General features: G+C 39.2%; 2 protein-coding genes across 3 annotated transcripts in view; both read right to left on the minus strand.

Annotated features, from left to right (window-relative positions):
* LOC102200907 (protein NLRC3-like) overlaps positions 1-7,548 on the minus strand; it is a 17,640-nt gene extending 10,092 nt beyond the window's left edge. For both annotated transcript variants that reach the window (XM_005749398.1, XM_005749399.1), the window contains exons 1-4: positions 7,466-7,548; positions 5,833-5,911; positions 5,253-5,375; positions 4,977-5,099 (exon numbers count right to left, since the gene is read on the minus strand). In XM_005749398.1, coding sequence (XP_005749455.1) covers positions 4,977-5,099; positions 5,253-5,375; positions 5,833-5,879 — 293 coding nt within the window. In that variant the 5' untranslated portion in view covers positions 5,880-5,911; positions 7,466-7,548. The remainder of the gene's footprint in view (positions 1-4,976; positions 5,100-5,252; positions 5,376-5,832; positions 5,912-7,465) is intronic.
* LOC102208571 (protein NLRC3-like) overlaps positions 1-21,566 on the minus strand; it is a 43,399-nt gene extending 21,833 nt beyond the window's left edge. Inside the window, exon 1 of the mRNA XM_013914988.1 lies at positions 21,441-21,566. Within this exon, the coding sequence (XP_013770442.1) occupies positions 21,441-21,529 (89 nt within the window). The 5' untranslated portion in view covers positions 21,530-21,566. The remainder of the gene's footprint in view (positions 1-21,440) is intronic.
* Between the last annotated feature and the right edge of the window lie 3,190 nt (positions 21,567-24,756).

Genomic DNA, 24,756 nt, shown 5'->3' on the forward strand with positions numbered 1-24,756 from the left:
ATCTAACAGTTTTACCCTAAAAAGGGGCACTAGACAGGGCTGTGCATGGTCACCGTTACTTTTCGCATTATACTTGGAACCACTAGCTCAATTCATTAGGCAAAACGAAGACATTAAGGGAATTTTTATTAAAGGGACGCAATATAAACTGGCTTGCTATGCGGATGACATTTTGGTCCACCTTGGACACCCAACATATTCTTTACCCAAACTGATGCAATCATTTGAACAATACGGCCAATTATCAGGCTACAAAATTAATATAGGTAAAACCCAGCTACTCTGATATAATTATAGCCCACCAGAAGAAATAAAATGTAGTTATCCCCTGGTATGCCAAACGGAGTCTTTTAAATATTTAGGCATAAATTTACCGAAAGATCTTACAAAATTATTTGAACAGAATTACCTACCCTTATACAAAAAAATAAAGGAAGATATAGTAAGATGGAATTTAATTCCTTTCTTTAGCTTTAATTCAAGAATTGATTCTATTAAAATGAATGTATTGCCAAGATTTTTGTATCTATTTCAAACCCTACCAATAGAGATTAACCAAAGTCAATTTAATGAGTGGGACAAAATGTTATCTAGATATATATGGCAAGGTAAAAGACCAAGGGTTCGCCTCAAAACTCTACAGCTGGCTAAGCAAAAGGGAGGATGGGGCCTCCCTGACCTCAGATACTACTACTTTGCAGCGCAGATGAGAGCAATAATATGCTGGTGTAACCCATCATACACTGCCCAATGGAAAACCATTGAGGAACAAATGCTGTCTATTCCTATTCAGGCAATTCTAGCTGACAATAATCTACAAACCTATATAAAAAAAATTGATAACCTGTGGGTGAAAAGGACCCTTAAAACATGGAAAACTATTATAAAGGAATATAAACTCGAGACCAATATTACAGTTCTTAAATGGTGTGCTTACGACTCAGAGTTCAAGCCTAATGAATTGGATTCTAGATTCAAGGACTGGACAGGTAAGGGCATAACAGCCCTGTGTAGTATAATGAAAGATGGAAAATTGTTCCGCTTTGACACGCTTAGAAAGACATTTTCATTAGAAAAACAAGACTTCTATCGATATTTGCAGTTAAGGCACTATGCTGACACGAAGATGAGAAATGTAACAATGATAAACACACGCTTGATGGAATTGTTTATAAAAAGCTATAACTCAGAAACTATTGATAGAATTGTATGTCTGTATAAGGGTCTAATGGATTTGAAACCACATTCGACTTCATATATTAGAACAAAATGGGAGAAGGAAGGAGGGATAAAAATATTAGAGGAAGAATGGACGGCAATATGGAGGTATCAGTGGATGTGTACCAGCTCACAAAAGTGGAGGGAATTCGGTTGGAAGTGCCTAATTAGATACTTTATAACACCTTCTCAGAAGTCTCATTATGATGATAACTCAGAAGTCTCATTATGATGATAACCCCCCTGCTTGTTGGAGGAACTGTGGAAATCAAAGTGCAAATCACTACCACATTTTTTGGGACTGCTCTATCTTGAGGGATTATTGGAGAGAAATACATAATGCCTTACAGGATATCTTTAAATGCGAAATACCCCTCGAGAGTAAGACTATGTTCTTTGGATATATACCTCAGGAATGGCCTAAATATGATAAACATTTAGTAAATGTTCTACCGGTGGCCTGTAAAAAGAGTATCACCAGAAAATGGTTATCCCCAGAGAGCCCAAACATAAGTACATGGATGGAAATCACAATGGAAATTTATAACATGGAAAAGATAACAGCTTCTGTTAACCACAAGCTGGAGAAATTTACATCATACTGGGAAAACTGGGTCAAATATATCACGCCTCATAGGCCAGATTTTATTTTTACAAACCAATAACTGTGATGTATGAGAGTATATATTTATAGGATCACCCCCTACCAACACATCCGGGTTTTTTGGGGGTTTTTTTGTTGTTGTTTTTTTGTTTTGTTTTGTTTGTAGGTTTTGTTTGTTTTCTTATTTCGGATTATGTGATTGTTTCAATTGCTTCTATAGTTGTAAATATTTTCTCTTTATGACTCGGATGTAAATTAAAATACTATTTCGGTATCTAAGACAGATAACCTAAGCAAGAAGTATGCTTACATGATGTACATACTGTGAATGCCTGCTTTTGAAACCTTAATAAAAAAAATATATAAATTTAAAAAAAAAAAAGAAGAAGAATTAGAGACAGACACAATGTAAGGATCCCTGAAGTCATAATTATGAACTGAACATGAAATAAACATGTAGCAAACTTTGACTTCACTTAAGCAAATGTGCAGTGGGGCTTTATAAATTTAGACTCTAAAGTCCATGTTTAAAAGGAACAATTACTAGTTGGGTTTTTACAAGTGTTTGCACCCAAACAACTTACAATTGTTACATTTATGCAGACCAGAATGTTCCAAAAATGAAATGTACAATTTCACGTTTAATTTAAACTTATGTGAAATAACTAAAGACCTTACTACATTTAATGTGAAAATATAATCCCTTGTTACTTTCATAAAAAAGTTTATTAAAATTGCATTGTTAAAAAAGAAAAATACATGAAAAAATGAATGGTGATAAAAACTTATTTAATTTTTAGTAGTTTAGGAAGAATCTTGATGCATGTACAGTCACTCCTGGCAAGTAAATCCCAAAAAGTTGAGTCTGTTCGTCTGGACGTAGCATTTTCAGTGAGAGAGACGTTTCATCACTCATCCAACGACTGAAGAAGTCACTCGGATGAGTAATGAAACTTTTCTGCCGCTGAAAACGCTACGTCCAGATGAAGAGAATCAACCTTATGGGAGTTCAGTAATTTCAGCTAGTCCTTAAAACGCCTTTTACTTTCTCACACTTAAATACGTTTTTATCAATTCTCAGTTACAAACTTACATTATCTTATTAAAAAACCTTGAATATGTAAGCACTTATTTACAATATTTATACACTGAATTCATACATTTAAATGAATGTAGACTGCTAAGAGAGAGTGGATTAATAATATTGTTTAGCAACTGTTAACAGTCCACTATAATGCATAAAAATAATAATAATAAAAATTTTCATTTAAAAGCTCCTCTCAAGACACACAAGGACACTTAACAATAGACTAAAACACATAGTAGAACAAAATGAAGAACAATAAAAAAAGATAAAATAAACAATATGTTTACAGTGAATATGCAGACTTGAACAGATAGATTTTGAGTTGAGATTCAAACTGAGGGAGAGAACCAGTGTTTCTTAAATCCGGGGGTAGAGAGTTCCACAACCTGGGTTCTGCATTTCGTTGTACTATTGTACTAAGTATGACTGTGCAACGACAATAAAGACTTATCTTATCTTGCATAGTGTCCATCTGTGACGTTTAGTGTTTTAAAGCATGTATAAGAGAGAAGATGGAGTTACCCCGATGTAATACACTGTTAACCTTTGTGTCCCAGCTCTCTCACTGGTTAATATAGTTTTTAATCTGGCTACTTTCACTTTTACTTACTAGTGTGACTGGATTTAGAAAAAAATACCACAACTTACAACAACTTGGGTAAAATACAACAATTTACTCTCTATTTATTGGTATTGTATGCATCATGGGTCTAAAGGTAAAGAACACTAAGTCTCTGAGCTGCCAGAAAATTTGATAACAAAATTATTATTTCTTTATTATACCAACTAATGACAAATAAAAATTAACATTACACCATGGGCCGAGACTTTTGGTTCCTGTTTTTCTTGTTTTTAACTATTATTCTAGCTGAAACACTGCTTCCCGATCTTTGTCTCAACTAAGTGTTAGTGTTTTCCGTGTTTCCCCACCATAGTCATTATGTTTAGAGTTAAGAGTCAAATAAGACAGAAAAAATTACATCATAATTTATTTTCCTGTTGGAAATGTAAATGATTAAATTTAACGCTTGTAGTTAATATATTTATTATAGTTTTTTATTATAGTTTTTTTATTTAATTTTTTGTTTATACTTAAGTACAGTTTCAGTTAGTTTTCCAGACTAGTTTTTGTTTAAGTTAAGTTTTTATTCTTGTAAAAGTTTAGTTGTATTTGAGGTCTTATTGATTTCAGTGTTTCAGTCTTTTTAATCAGTCTTGGAAGGAGGACACACATCAGAGGGAAAATTACCAAAAATCAGTACAGGTGTTAAAAAAATAAAAACGTTTTAAAAGCAGTTTACTCAGACATCTAGAGTCTCGATAAACATATCCATCCATGCCATCAGGCAAGTTTTAGTAATGTTTTTTTCAACCACACTAATAGACACTAAAACTAAGGATATTTTTTTGTATATATTTAATTTTATTTTAGTTTTAAACAATTTTTCAAAAGTCTAGTTTTTATTGTTGTCTTAGTTAAATAAAATATTTTTTTCATGCCTAGTTTTATTTATTTTTATTTTATTTTAGTAAAATATAATAAACTTGTGTATAACATTCATGTTTTTATTGTAAACGGTAAAACAGCTTTTGACTTCATTCTAAATAACTATACATTTAGAATTATTCATAGGTTACTATAAACTGTTACACATTATATAAAAAGTAAGGTATTGTTTCTTAATTTGATAAACATACACTTTATAACTACACTGTTACCTGGCGTCCACATATGTGGACATCACATTTTGGGTTATTTAGACCAAAATACTCAATTTTGCTCTACAAGGGCCTGATATCCATTTACGAGGACATTATACTTCTACTGTTCTATAAAAATTTTAAACGAATATCCTCATATGTAGCTCTTATTTTTCTTAAAAACAAAAATAAGGTTAAAAAAAAAAAGATCTGATAATTCTTTGTATTTACGTTCATCGGGCCCCAATATGCCCAACTATCAAAGAGAAATTAAAAATGCATGCCGTGGAAGAGTTCGGGTCTTAGGAGGTTAAATGTATTTTACTGTGTCTGCAGGTCAGAACTGAAGCAGTTTGAAGACCTCACCTCAGACTGGGATCAGAACAGCAGACTCCTGGTTTAAACAGCAGAGGGTCAGACTTTGACTCGTTGCTCTTCAAGGACAAACAGCTGAGTTTAGACTCAGCCTCTGATGATCTGTGATGGATCCTGTTAGAAGACAACCATGGAGCATTACCCGTGATGCTTTACTGAGCTTCCTGTATCGTATTAACTATCATTAGTCAAGAAATCAACACTTAAGAAACAGTAAAGCTGATCAGGATGTCTTGAGCTAAAACGTGAATGTTAGAAATAGCTTGCCTGTGCTCAGCACAGCAAAGGCCTTCTTTAAAAGGGAGAGGTTCGGCCTTTGACTCATTACTCTTCAAAGACAAACAGCTGACTCCAGAATCTGCTTCAAGAGAAATTGACCTCTGGTAAACCCTGGAAGAGACCAGAAGATAACTGGAAAGACGGCAACCATCATTGTCTGATTGTCTGTCAAGTAGTTGACAAGAAAATACATAAAAGATAGAAGTAACTAAGTAACTAGTTCAGCGAGTAGTGCTTCATTGCAGCTCTGAGTTACTTCTACTGCACTGGATTTGATCTTGATCTTAATTATCATCTGAAGACAGCACTTTGTGATAGTTTTTATTCAAGCAAACAAGGAATCAGCAGATCAATTATAAATCCACGATGAAATAATCATCAGTTACAGTCTGGAGTGAAACAAGGAAAAACAGCTCTGAAAGGAAAATGCTTTATGAACACTGAAACATACAAAATAAAGCAATGTTTCTACTGTAGGACCACATACACATCAGTGAAGTCTTCTGTAAAAGATTCTGTGTGGAGTTAAAAACAAGTTACCGTTCATTATACAGAAATGCTGACTTACATCATGTTTTCAGAAGGTTGTCTGTCAAACACAATGGGCGGACTCATGGTGGCTCCTCGTGGACCTGCAGGTCATCATTCTGAGAAATGATGGTGACAAAAAACAAAATGTCATGAACGCACTAATACGACTGTCTCCATGTCACAGACGTATATAAGCTGCAGCGTTCATAATGCTTTCCATTCAGAAATATTCAGCTCATTACTGCCATAGATGTCACTGATGGTGATGGTAACAGGAAACTGCAGGATGTTAGTCTGAACCAGATAACCAGCTGTTATATATCTATTACACACATGTTGCATTAGAGCTCATGTGTTCTCCACGTTATTTCACCCAAGCTCTCCTCATAATTTCCTAAAAAGAACCCTCAGGTTCAGTCATGAATCACGGAATATTAAAAGGAAGCATGAAGCTGATTTTATAGTAAAATTATTGTTTTAACACAAAATGAATCTGGTTTCGAGCTGACTGACTTTATGTTAGGTTTTGTTGCTGGTTTGACAGAATCCAGCTGTGCTGTGGCCACCTCAGCTTTAAAATCAGTAGGACGTTTGTGTATACAGACTTTTGATCAGTACTTGGATTTTTGAAAAGCGGCCACTACAGCAACATCACAGACTTTAAATCAACCAAAAACATCTAATGAGAGACTTTCTGGAAACATTTTAAATCCTTACATCGATAAAAGTTTCCATAAAATTTGATGCAGCTGAGCATCAGTGTGTTAACTTTGCTCAGCTTATCTTGTTGCTCTGTGTGCAGTTTAATATTTTTAATCATGTTTTTAATGGAATTAGTGTCAGTAAATGTAACTGAGTTATAACCTTCATCACTCAGGCCACTCACACACGGACTTTTCGTGTCTTTTCTTTGCACTTTCTCAAGGCACTTTGCAACTATTTTGTTTTCCAAAGTTCGCCTTTCTTATTTTTTCGATACATTTCTCTTGATTTAATAACTATATTTCTCTCCTGATTTCCATTTATTCCCACTGTCTACTAGTAGTTTTATATTCTTGCACAGTTGGTGTGGCGCATCTACACTTTCGTTCTACATGTAAAATGACAACAAAGGGCTCTTCTCTTGTATTTATAGGAAGCAGGAGGCAAACGTTCAGAATTTCATCATCCTGGATAAACCCGGTGTGTTTTCCCCGCGGGCCGTCACGGGGCTTCCCCGCCCACCTCAGTGAAAACAGATCAGCGGATGTGGGCGTGAGACACTCGGTGCATTTAACAGGTGTGTTTTCTTTCAGAGAACTCGGACACCTTCAACTGCGGCTGCGCAGACTCACCTGTCCAGTCCGTTCACAAACATTTCCGGTGAGCAACCGAAACTGAACAGCTGCCCAGAAACAAGCAGAGAGAGAGACGTCTGTAGACACTGAAAACACGAAACAAGCCAAACGGAGCCCACGCACCGCGGGGCAGGTCACAGAAAAACACGTGACACCCAGAAAATGTCATTGAGACTGCTAAAACTGCAGACTGAGACACTAGAAAACATTACAAAGATGTTTATCCTCCTTCGGAACATGACGCAATGAGTAACAGTAATAATATATCATATTGTGGACGCACAAAAACGGCCACTTAACACTATAATCACACCTCTGATCTCAGCCACTCACCTGTCTTTAAAAAGCTTCCAGCTGCGAGGATTCAGTCATTACAATGAGCCTCGTCCCGGAAGCCTACTCACAAAACTCAGCAAAGATCGCGAATCCTCTTAGTCCCTCCCACCAGAGCTCTGAGTGGAGGAGGCGGAGGAAGCGAAATAAAGAGGGAGGCTTGTTAACTACAGCATGGACAGTTTTGTTTGCTGTATTTTACGAGCTCAGGTGTGACACGACGTGTTTCATATTTACAGCCGCTTTAAACAGAATTCATAACATGAAGCATTGTGACATCAGGTGATCTGTTTATGCAGTAGCTGTTTAAAGACTTTTCATTCCTCTGTTCTTCCACATTGAGAAGGTAAAAATACTTCTAAAGGGTACAACTGTGCATCCTTCATAATGGCTTCATCTCCCACTGTGACACATTTTAGGACCTGAGACATCCTTCATCATGCTGTGCTGAGACTGACTTCTGCAACAGCATGCTCATCCTTTTGTTCTTTGTGCACACTGCCACGCAGCCATATAGTTTTCACACATCAGATATTTCCTGATAAGTAAACATCTTTTTGAGTTGCTTATAGTTTATCTTCTCAGTTACCACCCCATGTTGCTTACAGTGTCTTGTTCAGTGTTTGGGCCAGGCTGTGACCTCTGACACCTCAAAAGTCAATCATAACACTATAACCGTGATTTGTGATAAAACTGCCGCTGCCCTTTGGAATTTGTTTGGCAGGTTGTTTCCATAAAAATGGATGAAAATCGCCAGAGTTACTGTCTGGGCATATCTGATACTGCAGGTGGGGTCACAGGGTTTCCGTCACTGTTACCAGGATTGTGTCGTACATAAGTACCACTGTTAGGAGGACTTAAAGATGAGGGGCAGCCTGATCAGAATCTGGTTAGAGAGACAAAGCTGTTGTGATGTTTTGCTTGTGTGTGGTTTGTTGAGTATTGAGTTATGCATTAGTTATGTGTGTATTTGACCAGATGATGTCAATCCTTTTGATTTTCTGATGTAGAATTAGCCCTTCGCGCCATGTTCACCAGGTTAAAAAGAACAACGTGAAAATAATTCTTGAAGTGAACCTGTGTGAATGAGGATTTCTCCAATCTAAACTATGTTGCTGGCTCTGGATTGAATGAAGCTGACTGACTGTTGTTCAGGCTGAAGCTGAAACTGAAGTGGAGTGGGGCACGCTAAGAAATAGTAACGCTAGTGCCTCTGATGTTCCTTTGATGTTTGGTGCCTTTATTTTGTGAAAAGCAATGCGGTATATTTTTTTCTACTTGGGACAGAGAATAGAGATCAATCTGATGGTCACCGCATGTTACTCGATCTTGGGTTCTTCTGTGATTTCGGTCTCAATGTTTATATTGTGACAGAATTAAAGCAACCAGTGAAGTGATGTTTTCTTGTTTATACCAGAAAATTAATCTGGATCTGTTCTGATAATTGTTGAATCATCTTCCAATCATCTGCATGTTGGAGCTCTTAACTGTTTTGAAGTTTTTATTTTATCATCCCTGGCTGTAATCGGATTATTTGAAGCTTTCGTATTGTTGTCCCGCTAAAACAAACAGTGGGAACCTTTCAGCGATTGCTGGTATTTACCAGACAAATCAATGTTTTGAGTAAACAGTCTGCAAACTGATCAGTGAGGAAGAGTCTGCAGCTGCAGCCACAGATAAATAGAAAAACAGTGACATCCAAACAGCTGATCTTTGTCATATGACACCATTTTATTGAAAAATTAAACAAGTAATAAGCTGATATAAATTCACCTTCAGTATATAAAGTAATGCAATAATAAGTGAGTGAGAAAAATGATCTGGAATTACAATTACAACATCAATTAATTAAAAATCTTAAGATATTATTTTCACTGTTACTCTTTCAATCACAGAAACCAGCCAGAATAAGAAGTGGAGAAGTGTTGGATTAATTACTTAAACCTCAGAAAGAATGAGTGGAAACAATTTATTTAATTGGAGGAAAATAATTATCGGCCATTGTAATGCAAATGTGTAAAATATTCACAGATTTTTAAAGAAAGAAAAAAGCCCTCCACTTAGGTTCAGGCAAGTTTGGGTTGAACTTGTATGGGTCTGTTCCTAGTTACCCCGGGTGGAGTTACATATTTGGTGATATTAGTCATTTGTGCACTTTATTTAAAAGATAACATTAGATTAAGAGACTAGAAGTTAAACATTGGGGCAAGGCAACTGTGAGTAACCTTAGCTGTCATTTCTTTTCTTTTTGTTTTTGTTCATATGAAATTGATCCCTGGTTGTTTATAAACAACCGAGTCAACAGGCTGTTAAAGGCAACCGAAGGTCTCAGTTTTAAGATGTTTTCTAATTTGTTCAGATTTTGGCTAAAAAAACACAACACAGCATTTTGTTTTAAACACCAAATACATACTATAAAAATAGGTGCAGTGTAAAAAACAAGGAACATTGTCTACAACTGCAAAAATGTAAACATCATTTGTAACATAACAATAATTTCCTGGTTATTTATACATCACAAACAGGTTACAGCATAGTTATCATTTCAGTATTGTAAGAGTGAGTATGAATAAAAATAGGGTGAACGAAAACTTCTTTAGGTAATAATGTGTGAATGTCTCTGAGCAGTTTTTAAATTTGTCTTAATCCAGGAATCTGAAAATGTGTGTCTAAGTGAAATAGACAGATATTTACAGACTTAACTGTACTCTGATACAGATTCAGCTGAGTATATTTATAACAAGAAGACACTCTTTATACTAAACTACACACAGACTCACTGATGCTCTATCCCAGAGTGTAAATCCAGGATAAAGAGGTTCAGTGAATGTGGTGTTGAAGGTGTGGAGGTGGATCAGAGTGTCAGAGGAGACTCTGTAGAAGGACAGAGTGCCAGCAGGACAGTCCACATACACTGCTACTCTGTTAGACACAGAGGAGGAGGAGGAGGAGATATGTGTTTTTTTGTTATTGTAAGAGACACAGTAAGGATTACTTTCAGAGAACCACAAACTCCAGGAATGATCATTCCATCCAAATGCACCAGTATTATTTCTTCCTTTCCTTTTGATTTTGCTGTAACTTACAGATAGATCAGAATATCCTCTCCACTCAACCTCCCAGTAGCAGCGACCCCTCAGGGGATCACGACACAGAAACTGAGGCCGTTCAAATCTTTCTGGATGATCAGGATATGACTGAAATGGTCGTCCACGTGTCACCTTCCTGTTGTTGTCAGACAGATGAAGTTCTCTGCTAATTGTGTTCATGTCAATTGTAAGTTCACAGGCATCTGATGGAGGGAACAAACATAATAAACATCTGTTGAAGATGGTTGAATGTGTGCTGCTTTGTTTTCATGAATCACATTAAAAACACACTTACACTTCCTCAGACCTGGTCTCAACCATCGGACTCCAGCAGGCTCCACCCTGAAAGGAGGAGGAGGGTCAGACCAGCACAGTCTCTTTCAGCATGCACACATGAACACTACATCACTGTCATACACATGCTGTTAGACAGTGATGACAGAAGAGCACAACATTTGAACTAATCCAGACTAGTTAACCAAATGTTTTCACATACATCTTTTTTTATTTGTTGTACTGACCCATGGCAAATATATTCTTTGTCACTTTGGTGACAGAAAATTTAAACGTAGCACAAAAAGTGAGGAAATTTGTATTTAAACGATTATTTCCTTGTTGTACAATGCTTCTTGGCAGTAAATCTTGTATGGAAAACCATTTGATTTCCCCTTAAATGGTACCATATTTGTACCATAAGAAAAAGGTATCTGTGGGTTAAGGAGGAGAATTGAGGTTGCACCTATAAAAACTTGCCAAATCTTCTTTGAGGATTTGGCAAGTTTTGCAGCATGAATTTGTTGCGGCAGCTCTCTCTATACCTCAAAGTGTCAAGATTCCAATGTGGATCCTTCACTCCAGAAGACAGAAGCTTTACTGCTGAGTATCCTGGATGATTGTAGCTCAGATCCAGTTCTCTCAGATGGAAGGGGTTGGAGCTCAGAGCTAAAGCCAAATCATTACTTCCTTCTTCTGTGATCAAACAACCTGAAAGCCTGCAGACACATAAACCAATTCATATCACAGGTTCTCTGAAAGAATTGTTTTCTGCTGTGAATAATATAAGAGAAAACTGTTTCCAACATATAATTAAACAGTCACTGAGTAAGGGAGTTGGTGAGTTAGAAATGACTGTGAATATATGTTTTGTAGATGTTCATCTGTGTTACAGTTAAGACACATTGATGCTTTGAGCAAAATTCTACAGCCACTAAACAATACTTATATGCTGCTTCAAAATTTAGTTATACTGACATCTAACATATATAAAGTTTAATTGCCTGCTAACTTGGTTTTGTGGACGCGTTTGAGCCTTTGAATTGTATTGGTAACAATTCTTAGTGGTTAATTTTCTCAAACAATAAAAATAGAGCTCAACATTACCTTAGAGTTTCCAATGTACATTGTGGACTCTTCAGTCCAGCAGAAAGCATCTTTACTCCTGAGTCCTTCAGGTCATTGTTGCTCAGGTCCAGCTCTTTTAAAGATGTGGGATATAGTCCAAGAATTGAGGAAAGTGCCTCACAGCTTCTCTCTGAGAGGTTGCACATACTTAATCTGAAAAAAATACAATAATATAAATATGTAGAAGATGTAGACACTTGTTTTAGCTATGTCTTAGAAACTAATGAATTTAATAGTAAAAATAATGTCTCTCTCACTCTCTCTAATATCCACATACAAACATACACATCCGACCTTAATGTTTCCAGTGTACAGTGCTGACTCTTCAGTTCAGCAAACAGCATCTTCGCTCCTGAATCCATTAGGTTGTTGTTACTTAGGTCCAGCTCTCTCAGACTGGAGGACTGGGATCTAAGGACTGAGGACAGAGCTTCACAGCTTCTCTCTGAAAGGTTACAGTTGCTCAGTCTGAAGAAACATAAATATGGAGAGAAATATAAAGAAACGTGTATATCTGGTTGAAAATGTGGTAGAATATTTCTAAAAAAAAAATCGAGTGATATAAACTTATTAATTTATATAAAAGACTTTAGACTGAATAAGACTATAAATTGGAACCCATCAGTGTAGCAGGCCGTGCTGTGTATTTAGTTGTGTATTGTGAGTGTATTGTGTAATGAAGTTTTTCTTTATCTCGAAGAGCTAGATTTGTTATTTTTTTATATACATTGTAAATAATGTTTTGGTTTTGTAGAGATTGATCTGGTAGCTGTAGGGGTGGAAAGCCTTTTTCTTTTAAAGCCTTTTTCTCCCTTAGGTTTAGGTTAGGAAGACAGTTCAGAGGCCTGTATTTTCTTTTTGCTTCTTGTGATAGGTACATAAGTTTGCTGAGTTTCCTTTCTAGAATGTTTTGTTTATTGTTTTTGCAATGCCCACCCTGATTTCTATGGCTAAAGGGAAATAAAATGTCCTGTGTTTGAAATTACAAGTCCTGCTGTACCTTTCCTCGGGGAGCAGGGGAGCCATCTGCATGTTGCGCTTTGGGTTTCCCCTAGGCCAGGGCTTAACATGATTTAACTCAAACCTTGATGATAATGATGTCCAGTGCCTTAATTTTCATAAAAGAACTAGTATATTCATTAATGAATATATTGTAGTATATGTGTACATACAGAGTTTTGTTGGAGGCTTTGATCACTGGCAACAATCTCAGAAGAACCTCCTCTGAAGCAGAGTAACTCTTCAGATCAAACACTTCAAGAGCTTCTTCTGATGACAGTAACATGAAGACCAGAGCTGACCACTGAGCAGGAGACAGTTTATCTGTGGAAAAACGTTGTGAACTCAACGATTGTTGGATCTTCTTCACCAGAGAACGATCATTCAGTTCATTGAGACAATGGAACAAATTGATGCTTTGCTCTGTAGACAGATTCCTACTGAGCCTCATTTTTATATACTGAGCTGCTTTTCTATTGGTCTGTGAGCTACTTCCAGTCAGCGTCAACAAACATTGTGACAGAATTTGATTTGTCCGTGAGCTATTTGATGTCTGTGCCAACAGTCCTTGCAGAAGACTTTGATTATTATGAAGCGAAAGACCCAGAAGAAAGCGGAGGAACAAGTCCAGATGTCCATTTTGGCTCTGCAAGGCCTTGTTCACGGCACTCTGGTAGAAATGTTTCTTTCCAGGTTTTCTTGTTTTAAATTTCTGGGAGGCTTTTTGATTTTCTTCCATCAGATTGACTCCAGACTTCACAAATGTCAGGTGAACATGAAGAGCAGCCAGAAACTCCTGAACACTCAGATGGACAAAGCAGAACACCTTGTCCTGGTACAGTCCTCTCTCCTCTCTAAAGATCTGTGTGAACACTCCTGAGTACACTGAGGCTGCTCTGATATCGATGCCACACTCTGTCAGGTCTGATTCATAGAAGATCAGGTTTCCTTTCTGCAGCTGATCAAAAGCCAGTTTTCCCAGAGACTCAATCATCTTCCTGCTCTCTGGACTCCAGTGTGGATCTGTCTCAACTCCTCCATCGTACTTGACCTTCTTCACTTTGGCCTGAACTACCAGGAAGTGGATGTACATCTGAGTTAGGGTCTTGGGCAGCTCTCCTCCCTCTCTGGTTTTCAGCACATCCTCCACAACTGTAGCAGTGATCCAGCAGAAGACTGGGATGTGACACATGATGTGGAGGCTTCGTGATGTCTTGATGTGGGAGATGATCCTGCTGGCCAGTCGCTCGTCTGTGGATCTTTTTCTGAAGTACTCCTCCTTCTGTGGGTCAGTGAACCCCCTGACCTCTGTCACCATGTCCACACACTCAGCAGGGATCTGATTGGCTGCTGCAGGTCGTGTGGTTATCCAGAGGCGAGCAGTAGGAAGCAGATCACCTCTGATGAGATTTGTCAGCAGCACATCTACTGAGGTGGACTTTCTAGGGTCAGTTAGGATTTCTGTATTGCAAAAGTCCAGAGGAAGTCGACACTCATCCAGACCATCAAAAATAAAGACAACCTTGAAATCTTCAAAGCTACAGATTCTTGCTTCTTTGGTTTCAGTAAAGAAATAATGAACAAGTTCCATCAAACTGAAGTTTCCCTCTTTTAGCACATTCAGCTCTCTGAAAGTGAATGGAAACATGAACTGGATGTCCTGGTTGGCTTTTTCTTCAGCCCAATCCACAGTTACCTTCTGAGTTAAGATTGTTTTCCCAATACCAGCCACCCCTGTTGTCAGCATTGCTCTGATTGGTTTCTCTCTTCCAGGTGAGGTTTGAAAGATGTCTTCTTGTCTGATTGTTGTTTCTTCTCTGTCTGGTTTCCTGGCTCTTGTTTCAATCTGTCTAACTTCATGTTCTTGATTGACCTCTGTAGTCCCTCCCTTTGTGATGTAGAGCTCTGTGTAGATCTGATTGAGAAGGGTTGGGTTTCCTGCTTTAGCGATCCCCTCAAAGACACACTGGAACTTCCTCTTCAGCTTAGATTTTAGGTTATGCTGATAAAGTGGAGCAAACATTTCTGAAAAATACACAACAAATAAGTCAAATAAATGAATTATAGTACTTAAATAATCCTAACATCCCATTCCTCAAGATAATTATTATCATAAATATACAGTCCTGTGAAAAACTGTGTAAAGTGCTTCAATGCTTCAGTCCACTCGTGAGTTGAATTTTACTGAGCCATATTTGATTTGCTGCTGCCCTTGTCTATGGCCCAATTGTGGCCAAGTTTTAGCTTCTGGACAGTTATCATCATTTTGAGAATTTGTCTCTAGAATAACTTTTTATAAAGAGGAGTTCATGGCTAATTTAATGACTGCAAGGTACCCAGGTCTGTGCTTCACAGTTGGTATGAGGCATTTGTGCTCCTGTACTGTGTTTAGTTTTCTCTAAACACAAACTGTGCCTTATGACCAAACTTTATTATTATTGTCTGTCCAAAGGACATAAGGCTTAATTTACTAATATTTGCATGCAAATATTCCTATCCTATGCAAACAATGAGTTCTCACACAAAATTACCATGGGATCTATTCAATTCAATTCAATTTTATTCAATTTTAATTATATAGCACCAAATCACAACAGCAGTCGCCTCAAGGCGCTTTATATTGTACAGTAGATCATACAATAATACTGTTGTACTCTATTGTTTCAGAGCCTCTGCCTAATAATCTCTAATGTGCATACTAGTCTATTTTTTTGGTATATTTTGTTCTCATTGCCATGTGTATGTTTGTGCAACTGTGCAATCTGTAGAGAATTTAAACAGTGTCTGCATACTGACCGACTCACATTTCTTATATAACAAAACACATTACGGTGAAGCAGAGAAACTGATGATGATTTTTCTAAGAGAAAAGCCTGCACTTCTAAGGCAAAAAATAAGGCAAGGCAAGGCAAGTTTATTTGTATAGCACAATTCAACAACAAGGTGATTCAAAGTGCTTTACAGAGACATTAGAAACAAAAACAAATAAAAAGCATGATTTAAAATTGATTAAAACAAGCAAACAAACTAATTAACAAACAAACAAAACAGTATATGAAATCAAAACAGATAAAATCAGTAGTTAAATGTAAGTTTTGAAATTTAAGCTTAAAAGTGTGGATTTGGTGCTTTATTCAAATGCAGCTGAGAACAGGTGAGTCTTCAACCTGGATTTAAATAAACTGAGTGTTTCAGCTGATCTGAGGCTTTCTGGGAGTTTGTTCCAGATATAAGGAGCATAAAAGCTGAATGCAGCTTCTCCGTGTCTGGTTCTGACTCTGAGAACTGATAAAAGACCGGATCCAGATGACCTGAGGGATCTGGAAGGTTCATACTGGGTTAGGAGGTCACTAAAGAGAAAGTCTCACTATGGAGAAATGAATAGTACTGTCCGGGCTCCAATGAGGAAGCCAGAAGAGATGCTGTTTTCCAAAGTGTTTCCATGGAAGTGATGACTGTTTAAAAAAATTCTACAAAAGAATTATAATTAGTAGAATATTGTGGCAGAGGTGTGGTCCCTGGCTCAGCTGCAGTGGAGGAGTGAACAAATATATAAATATAAGTGGAAATTTTTTTTAAAGATACTTGGGCTCAAATAACACGTGTGCTGAATATAATTTTCCCCAAGACACTCACTCTGACTTGAGTAAAAAAAACAAACAAACTGGAATCAATGTTCATATGAAAAAGACTAACAGATTACAAGAAAAACAATAAAACATGTGGAGGTCTGATCTGTCAGCTTCAGATGAGAAACTTAATGCAATGAAAAAAAATCCAGATTCACTGGTATTCATGGGATCAGTGCCAAGAAATTATTCTGTATGTGACAACATCCACAGTGTTCTTCAAACTCAACACTAAACCCTCCAGGTTGAGCTGGATGCCACCGCCTGATGTACCCAACAGAACAACATCATCTGCAAAAAGAGGAGATGAAATTCTGAGGCTATCAAAGTGGAATCCTTCTGCCATCTGGCTATGTCTAGAAATTCTGTGCATAAGAATTCTGAACAGGATTCAAGTGACAAAAGGACGGCTGCTGGAGTCCGACACACTCTGGGAACAAGTTCAGCTTATTGCTGGCAATGCAGAACAAGTTCATGTAACTGTTATATGGGGAATGAATGGCTTGTAGCAACAAGCCAGACACTCAATACACCTGAGCTACTCCCCACAGGATACTCCAAGGGATGCAGTCAAATGCCTTCTTTAATTCCACAAAACGTGAATGGCAAACTCCTACGTACCATCAAATATCCTCAGGAGGATAAAGAGTTGGTCTAGTGTTCTTTGACCAGGTTGAAAACAACATTGTTCTTCCTTTATTTGAGACTCAACTAACCTCTTCAGCGCCCTGGCATAGACATTCACAGCGATGCTGAGAAGTCTGATCCCCTCTTCCAAAGAGACTGTTTCATTATCCCAGGACGTTACTAATGACATTCACACCACTAGATCAGATAATTTCTCCCACTCAATCAAAATCTCCTCATCAATAGTTCAGCCTTTTCCTGTTAGCAAGGTACCTCAAAGTCCGCCATTCCCTTCATCCTGCTCAGGTGAGGGCAGTTAATGTTCAGCTATTGCCTGTTCCTGTGCCAGCTCCCAGGACGAGGGCAGCTGTGACCCAGTCTACCTCCACAACCATTCCTGTTTCTCAGGTGGGGATGACTGGTGTCCAGCCACCTTCTGTGCCTGTCCCAGTGCAGCCAGAATCCAGGCTGACCTCCCTAGAGGCTCGGAAGAGCTAGCCTCTCCACGTGCCAGTCTACCACTTCATCCACTTCCTCATCCATCTTTTCACACCGTAGCTCAATCCCTGGTTAAGTTGACAGACCTATTCCCAGCTCAAGCACCCGGTTTATTATCTCAGGCTGCAGCACTGTCACCATCTCTAACCCAACCATCAGCTCAGCCATTAACCTCACCAACAGTAACACAGTCACCTGTAGCTCAGTCTCCCGTCCTCCAGTTGCCTGTAGCTCAGTCTCCAGCCAGACAGTCCAGTCTCCTTCTGTTCCGTCACCTGTAGCCCAGTCACTGGACTACAGGTGATGGGAGGACAGGAGGAGACTGTCCTCCAGTCACCTGTAGTCCAGTCTCTTCCTGTCCTCCAGTCACCTGTGGCTCAGTCTGTCGCCCAGTCCCCTGTATTCCAGTCAGTCAGGTCTGTAGTCCACTCTCCCGTAGCTCAGTCGCCCGTTGCCCAATCTCCTATCCAGTCTCTGGCCTTGTCACTCATTCATCCTCTTGTTCAGTTCTTCAGGCAAAGGTTTCTGCCCCTGCTGGCCCTGCACCGCCAGCTCCCACACCGTCACCTGCAGCTGCTCCGCCACCGCCGGCTCCCATGCCATCACCTGCAGCTGCCCTGTTGCTATCTGGTCATGGTTCTTCTAGTCCAGCGATTCCCATGCTACCTCCTCGCCCACATCCGATTTGACATTGGCGGCCACCTTGCAGGCCGCTGACTGGACCTTGTCACCGGCGTGGTCGGCCTCTGGATCTGCTAAGTTGCCGCTGCTGCCTTCCCTGTGGCCGCCCCCCTGAACTGTTCATGTTTGGACTCTGTCCCTTCGTCTTGGACCCCCTCTGCCCCCTCTGGTGTATTTTCTTTGGGCCGCCGGGTACTGGCCTTTGAAAGGGGGGGGTACTTCACCATGCCAGCCCTCTGTCTAAGTGTCATTAGTTCTACTTTCTGTTTCATTATGTTCAGCTGTGTTTTCACTGGTCCCCAATCATCATCATTAGCCAGTGTATTTCAGGACTGGAGCCCTTCTCAGGAAGGAAACAGTAAGGGGGGTTGTAGGACACTGGTGCAGCAGGGAAGCCTCGGAGACTCCAAAAATAAGTGTGCACATTTTAAAGAAAATATTTTTAACCTGGCCTGGTTTTGCTTTTAAAATAATCTGAGGATGTTGGAGGGAGGACTCATTTTAAATGGGATTTGTGTGGATCTGCTGGGAGAAAGAACACTGGATTGGAGACTCTCTGTGCCGATGAAAAGGAAACTGGACAAGTTTTTGGGAAATTTCAGCTCGAGAGTGGAAGCCCCAGGATTTTAATGTGGAGGCCCAACCTCAAATGACACCTTTCTGAGGAAGATGCAGGATTGATATGTTTTTGGCTGCTTGTTCTTCCAAGTGACCACCTTTCCCCTGTTTGTAACCAGGCTTACAACCCTGACCGTGGCGGCTTTGGGCCTTGGATTCCTGGCCAGAGTTGTCTCAGCCAGTAGTTTGACTCTGAGGAAAAAACTCTTGTGTACCCCATTGCAGTGTGCGTGTATCCTTACTGGTCAATATTAGAGCTACTACTTTCTTGCACGGCGCCCATTTGGGGCCTTACGTAACATGACTGTATAAATTTTATAGGACATCCACTCTTGTTAAGACTCTGGCAACGTCTTAAAACACACCTGAATGCTCCAGCAATAAGTATGATCATTTTTCACAGGACTGCATAGATTCTTTTGCAAACTTTCTTCATCACATTTATGGAGCAGTTTAAATATTGAGAGAAATCTTCTTACTGCTCTGCAAACAGTCAGCCAGATCCTCCTGCTTCATTCTCCTCAGGAAGTGCAGTGTGATTTTCACAAATGCCTCTCTGCTGCTGTTCCCCTGCTCTTGATTCTCAGTGTCTAACACCTCCTCATCCTCCTTCTGACGCTCTGGGTTTTGCCCGTAACCGGGATTCAGAACCTCCTGGATCTTCTTCAACTCATTCTTCACAAAAGTGATAATGTTTTCCTCCAGCAGCTGGAACACAACACTGCATTAATAAACCAGTTAGACTGAAATTGTGGACCACAATATAAGATCCATGAAACACTGACATTGCACTGGTCTATAAACAGCATCATGTAGATGACTGTGAACAGAATAGATGTAAAAATACAGTAGTTGTTGTACATGTACAAACCATAAATATGGAGTCCAGGTGTTTTGGATTCTGCTGCTGTGCAGAATGACCACTGGGAACCACCGAGGTCTTCGTGTCCACTCTGTGGAGAAATCATGATTAGTTCAAAGTGTATGTAGTAACTGATATTTTGACAAAACATTGAAGCAAGTGACTCCCTGTGGTTGTAATAACCCCACAGAAATAGTTTCCACTCCCGCTGAGATCACTTTTTTTGACTCTTGTTGCTCCACATTGATTTCCTGGTTTTAACAGTTACTGTGTTAGATCAGTTAATGATAATACAGAATTTTTAAAAAAAATTACAATTTAAAAAATCACATGTGTGTATATTTCTAAACTCTGTACTTTATCAGCTATAATAGGACTAAATATTAAAGCCATTATTTAGAGATTTCAAGTTTAATGAGGGGACTCAACCTCTTTGACACATCAGACTTGCATACACTCCAGTTCATTTACTGTGTGCCGCTAGAACAGCACATCACCCAGAAAACCAGAGATGCATTCCTGCACTCTGAGGTTCTGTACTTGTAAATATATTTAATGGTCAATAACATTATTATTAATATTTATTACTGATAATTCATTATTTAACATAATTTTTGATTGATTATTTAAAAACAAACCTAGCTGCAGCTGAAAGGACAGGCATTACTACTTATGTTTGATCAGAAAGACTAAGGTATTATTATTATTATTATTATTATTATTATTATTATTATTATTCACTCAAATGTGTGTAAAAAGAGTTGAACATTTATTTAAAAAGCAAATTACCTCTCTGCTGGAGAATGCTGTTGTCTAAAATCTTCACCAATACCTTTTGAGAAGTTGCTTTTTAAAGACACACAGCTGGGTTCAGGTATAGGCCAAGGCTCAAGTCTAAGTTGGTTCCTGTGAATAATGATGGAGCAGTGATGTGAGTGCTAAGCTATGACATGGAGAAGAGTCATGGACAGTCAGAGGTGGTCATCTCACACATCAGAACTACAAATGCTACTGCAGTTACACTGTGATTCATCAATGTGAGAGGCACTCCTGCACTCCAAAACTCTGTCCTTGAATTTTTTTTTCCAATATACAAGGTTCAATAACATTATAATATTTATTATTCACTATCATTATAACTGGAAGATTTTTTTTTCTTTTTAAAAAACTGAGTGTTTTGTGTCAAAATATGTTGATTGTTTCGTTGTTTACAGCTTCTGGGAGTGAAGTGTGTCCTGCCACTGTTGAAAGGACAAACAACACAACTTATGTTTGTTAAGAAAGGCTAAGGTATTCTTATTAAAACAAAAACAAACTTTAACACAGACCGTGTAGCACATGAACACAAAAATGTATGTGTAAAAAAGAGTAAAGACATTTACAGGTTACCTTTCTGGTGGAGAATGTTGTCCCATAAAATCTTCACCGATACCTTTTGAGAAGTTGCTCTTTAAGGACACACAGCTGGGTTCAGGTCCAGGTTGGTTCCTGTGAATAATGATGGAGCAGTGATGTGAGTGCTGAGGTGTGACATGGAAAAAGTCCTGGACAGTTAGAGATGGTCATCTCACCTCTGAGCTGTGGTCTGGCTCTCATGTTCCCCACACAGAGTGGTTTTAGAGGGAGGGACCCCCTCCTCTCTGTCGTCACACTGATCCATGCTGCTGAATTGACGTCAGCTCACACACACTTTCTACCTTCACCTTCCGAGGAAACACAAATCATTCATGTGCACATCAACTGAAATCCTCCTTTCCATCATGTGTGCTGTCCATATATCAGCTGCTTCTTTTCTGCTTCCTCTCAGTGTCAGCTGAATGCAGTCAGACAGCAGTGTGAGGCAGAGGAAGCTGCCATCAGCTGCTCTACTTCTACTATCAGTCCACTAGATGGAGCCATGAAGCTACTTTGACTGAATATTTTAATTTCTTCCTCATCACCTGAACCCCTAATTCGATAATCAGAAGGAAAAAAATGAAAAGCTGTACAGTAATAAGTTAGCAGGAAAAGTATGCAAACTCATTGTCTCGAAAAAACAAAGTTATGCTTACTTAGGATAGATAATTTGGCCAGTTCCGGTGACGTCATCCCAACGCATGGCAGTCTAACGAGTAGCTCTCTCTCATAATTAAGTCGTTCACCCCGTGAAGTGTCATAATTATTACCAATTTTTGATAGATAGTAGAGGTAAGCGGGGTGAACATGGGGAAAAGAGAAAAACAGAAAGGCTCGGCAGAAGAACGCGTAAACAAAGGGTTTTCGGCAGCGGCATCGCCACCTCGAAGGCTAGGCTTTGACCACGATACTGGAAGAACTACGGGACTTTCGAAGAGAGTTCCAAGAATTTAAATCCGACTTGGTCAGAGCCAATAATAGGATAACCGAAGCAGAAACCCGTATCGCAAAGATGGAATCCAAAACGTGGAACAGGTGATGCTAAAGATGCTAAAAATTATCGGCGAGCAAGAAAATAAAATCGCGGATCAGGATAGCCAGGCCCGGCGAAAGAATCTGAGGCTGTATAATGTCCCCGAAGGAGCGGAGGGGTCTTCAATGCCAGTTTTTGTGGAAAAAGTATTGACGGAATGCCTCGACCTCCCCCAGGGCACAGAGCTTGGTATCGAGAGATCACACCGGGCTCTGGGAGCAGTGAGGAACTGAGAGGGAACCCCACGTTTGATATTGATTTGTTTTGCCCGCTTTTCCACAAAGGAAGAAGTTCTGCGCAAAGCGTGGGCCAAGAGGACTGTCCTGCTGAACGGTCAGAGAATATATTTTGATCGAGACTACGCGCCAGCTATCCTGCGAAAACGTAAGGACTACGCTGAAGCTAAAACAGCTCTGAAACAACAGAACATAAGATTCCAGACGCCCTATCCTGCCAAATTGAGGGTCTTCTATCAAGAAGGAACTGTGCTCTACTCAACTGTGGAGGAAGCGACGGCGGATATGCGGACAAGGGGATTCCAGATCGCTAAAGTCGTCCCGAAGCAGACCCTAGCGGAGCAGCTGTCAAATTTGACGTGGGAGAAGACGGGAATGTCGCAGCGGTGTGACTCGGAGGGACACCGAGAAAGACCCATTCGTGAGCAGCTTCAGCTTTCTAGAAGATGCTCCCCCTCTACGACAGGAGATTAATGGAGACATACTGTTCGGTCGAAGTGGGTGAGATAACAAATACTTTCCCCTTACTAGATGATTAAGATTGCTAGAGAGACTGTGGAGAAATGCATCTTAAAGGAGTTATCAGGGCCCCTTGCCCTTCAGCCAGGGGAGGTTTCCCCCTGTTTATGGGATTTATGTGCCAGGGTCTGATAGGACTGACCCCAACCTTGGAATCACGTTGGGTTTTTTTGGGGGTTTTTTGGGGTTTTTTGTCCGGTTTTGGACGGTTGTTGTTGTTCATTGCTCGAGTTTTTAAAGGGAGTTTACCAGTCGATAAGTTAAGTTTGGATACTTTATTTCGGAAAAATGAGTGCTAAGGGAATTAAGGTTATATCCTTTAATGTGAACGGGCTCACGAATCCTATTAAGCGAAGTAGAATTTTGACTAAAATGAAGAAAGATCGAGCACAGATAGTATACTTACAAGAAACACACTTGAATAATAATGAACATGAAAAACTTAGGAGGCTGGGCTTTACAAACATGTTCTCCTCAGCGTATGAATCCGGCCGCAGACGGGGTGTGGTGATCTTGATTTCCAGGGCATTGAACTTTTGAAAAGTCATTTGAACTTAAAGATAAGGATGGGAGGTTTATACTGGTCCGGGGAACAGTTGATGGTAATCAGGTTACTTTAATGAATGTGTACGCCCCACCAGGAAGTGACTTAAGTTTTTTTAAGAACATTGTTAATATAATGGTGACAGAAACTCAAGGCCCTTTAATTTGCGGCGGTGATCTGAATGTACGCCTGCAGCCGGATCTAGATAGCTCTAATAGAAAGAAGCCGGGAGTACCTTGAGTACCTTATATAAAAAAATTTCAGCATTGTTTGATGAGGTGGGTTTAATTGAAGTATGGAGAAATTGTTTCCCTACTCTTCTTACTCTCATTTCTCAGCCCCACACTCCCTTTACACGAGGATAGATTATTTTTTGACGTTTGGAAGAGATAGGGATAAAATCTTAACATGCGAGATGGGCTCGATAGATATAAGTGACCACGCACCGCTGTATCTGACGATTGATATGAACGTATACCCCAAAATTTCAATTTGGAGATTGAATTCATCTCTGCTTAAAGATGTGGAATTTAGGAAAGTAACAAGGAAAGAGCTCAAAGACTATCTCGAAATTAATGATAATGGGGAGGTGTCACCTCCGATACTATGGGATGCATTAAAAGCTGTCATGAGGGGGAAGATTATAGCGTTTGCCTCCTTCCAAAAACAAAGTAAGAGAGAAAAAAATGGAAGAATTACAAGAGATTCAAAAACAATTAGAAAGGGAGCACAAACATACGCCTTCAGCGGGTACTCTGCAGAAATTAACAACGATCAGAACTGAAATAAATACGTTGAGTACACAAACGATAAAGAGAAAATTTTTATATTTGAAACAGAAGTATTATCAAGGGGGATCGCAATCAATGAAAATTTTAGCGTGGAAACTTAAGAAGAAGATAGCGGAGAATACTGTAACTAAAATTAAACACCCAGAGACGGGAAATATAATGACTCATCCTAGTAAGATACAGGATGCCTTTGAATTATTTTATAAAACATTATATTATATTATAACAGGAGCAAAGTGAAGGAGGAGATGAAAGCAGCACAGTGGGAGGTGAAACGCTGCCTGAGGGAAGCAAAGGACACTTACAGGAGGAAGGTGGAGCAGAAGTTGGAGAGGAACAATATGAGGGAGGTCTGGAATGGTGTGAAAA

The sequence above is a fragment of the Pundamilia nyererei genome, unplaced genomic scaffold (genome assembly GCF_000239375.1).
Source record: "Pundamilia nyererei isolate P.nyererei 1_Seehausen unplaced genomic scaffold, PunNye1.0 scaffold00244, whole genome shotgun sequence".
NCBI lineage: Eukaryota > Metazoa > Chordata > Actinopteri > Cichliformes > Cichlidae > Pundamilia > Pundamilia nyererei.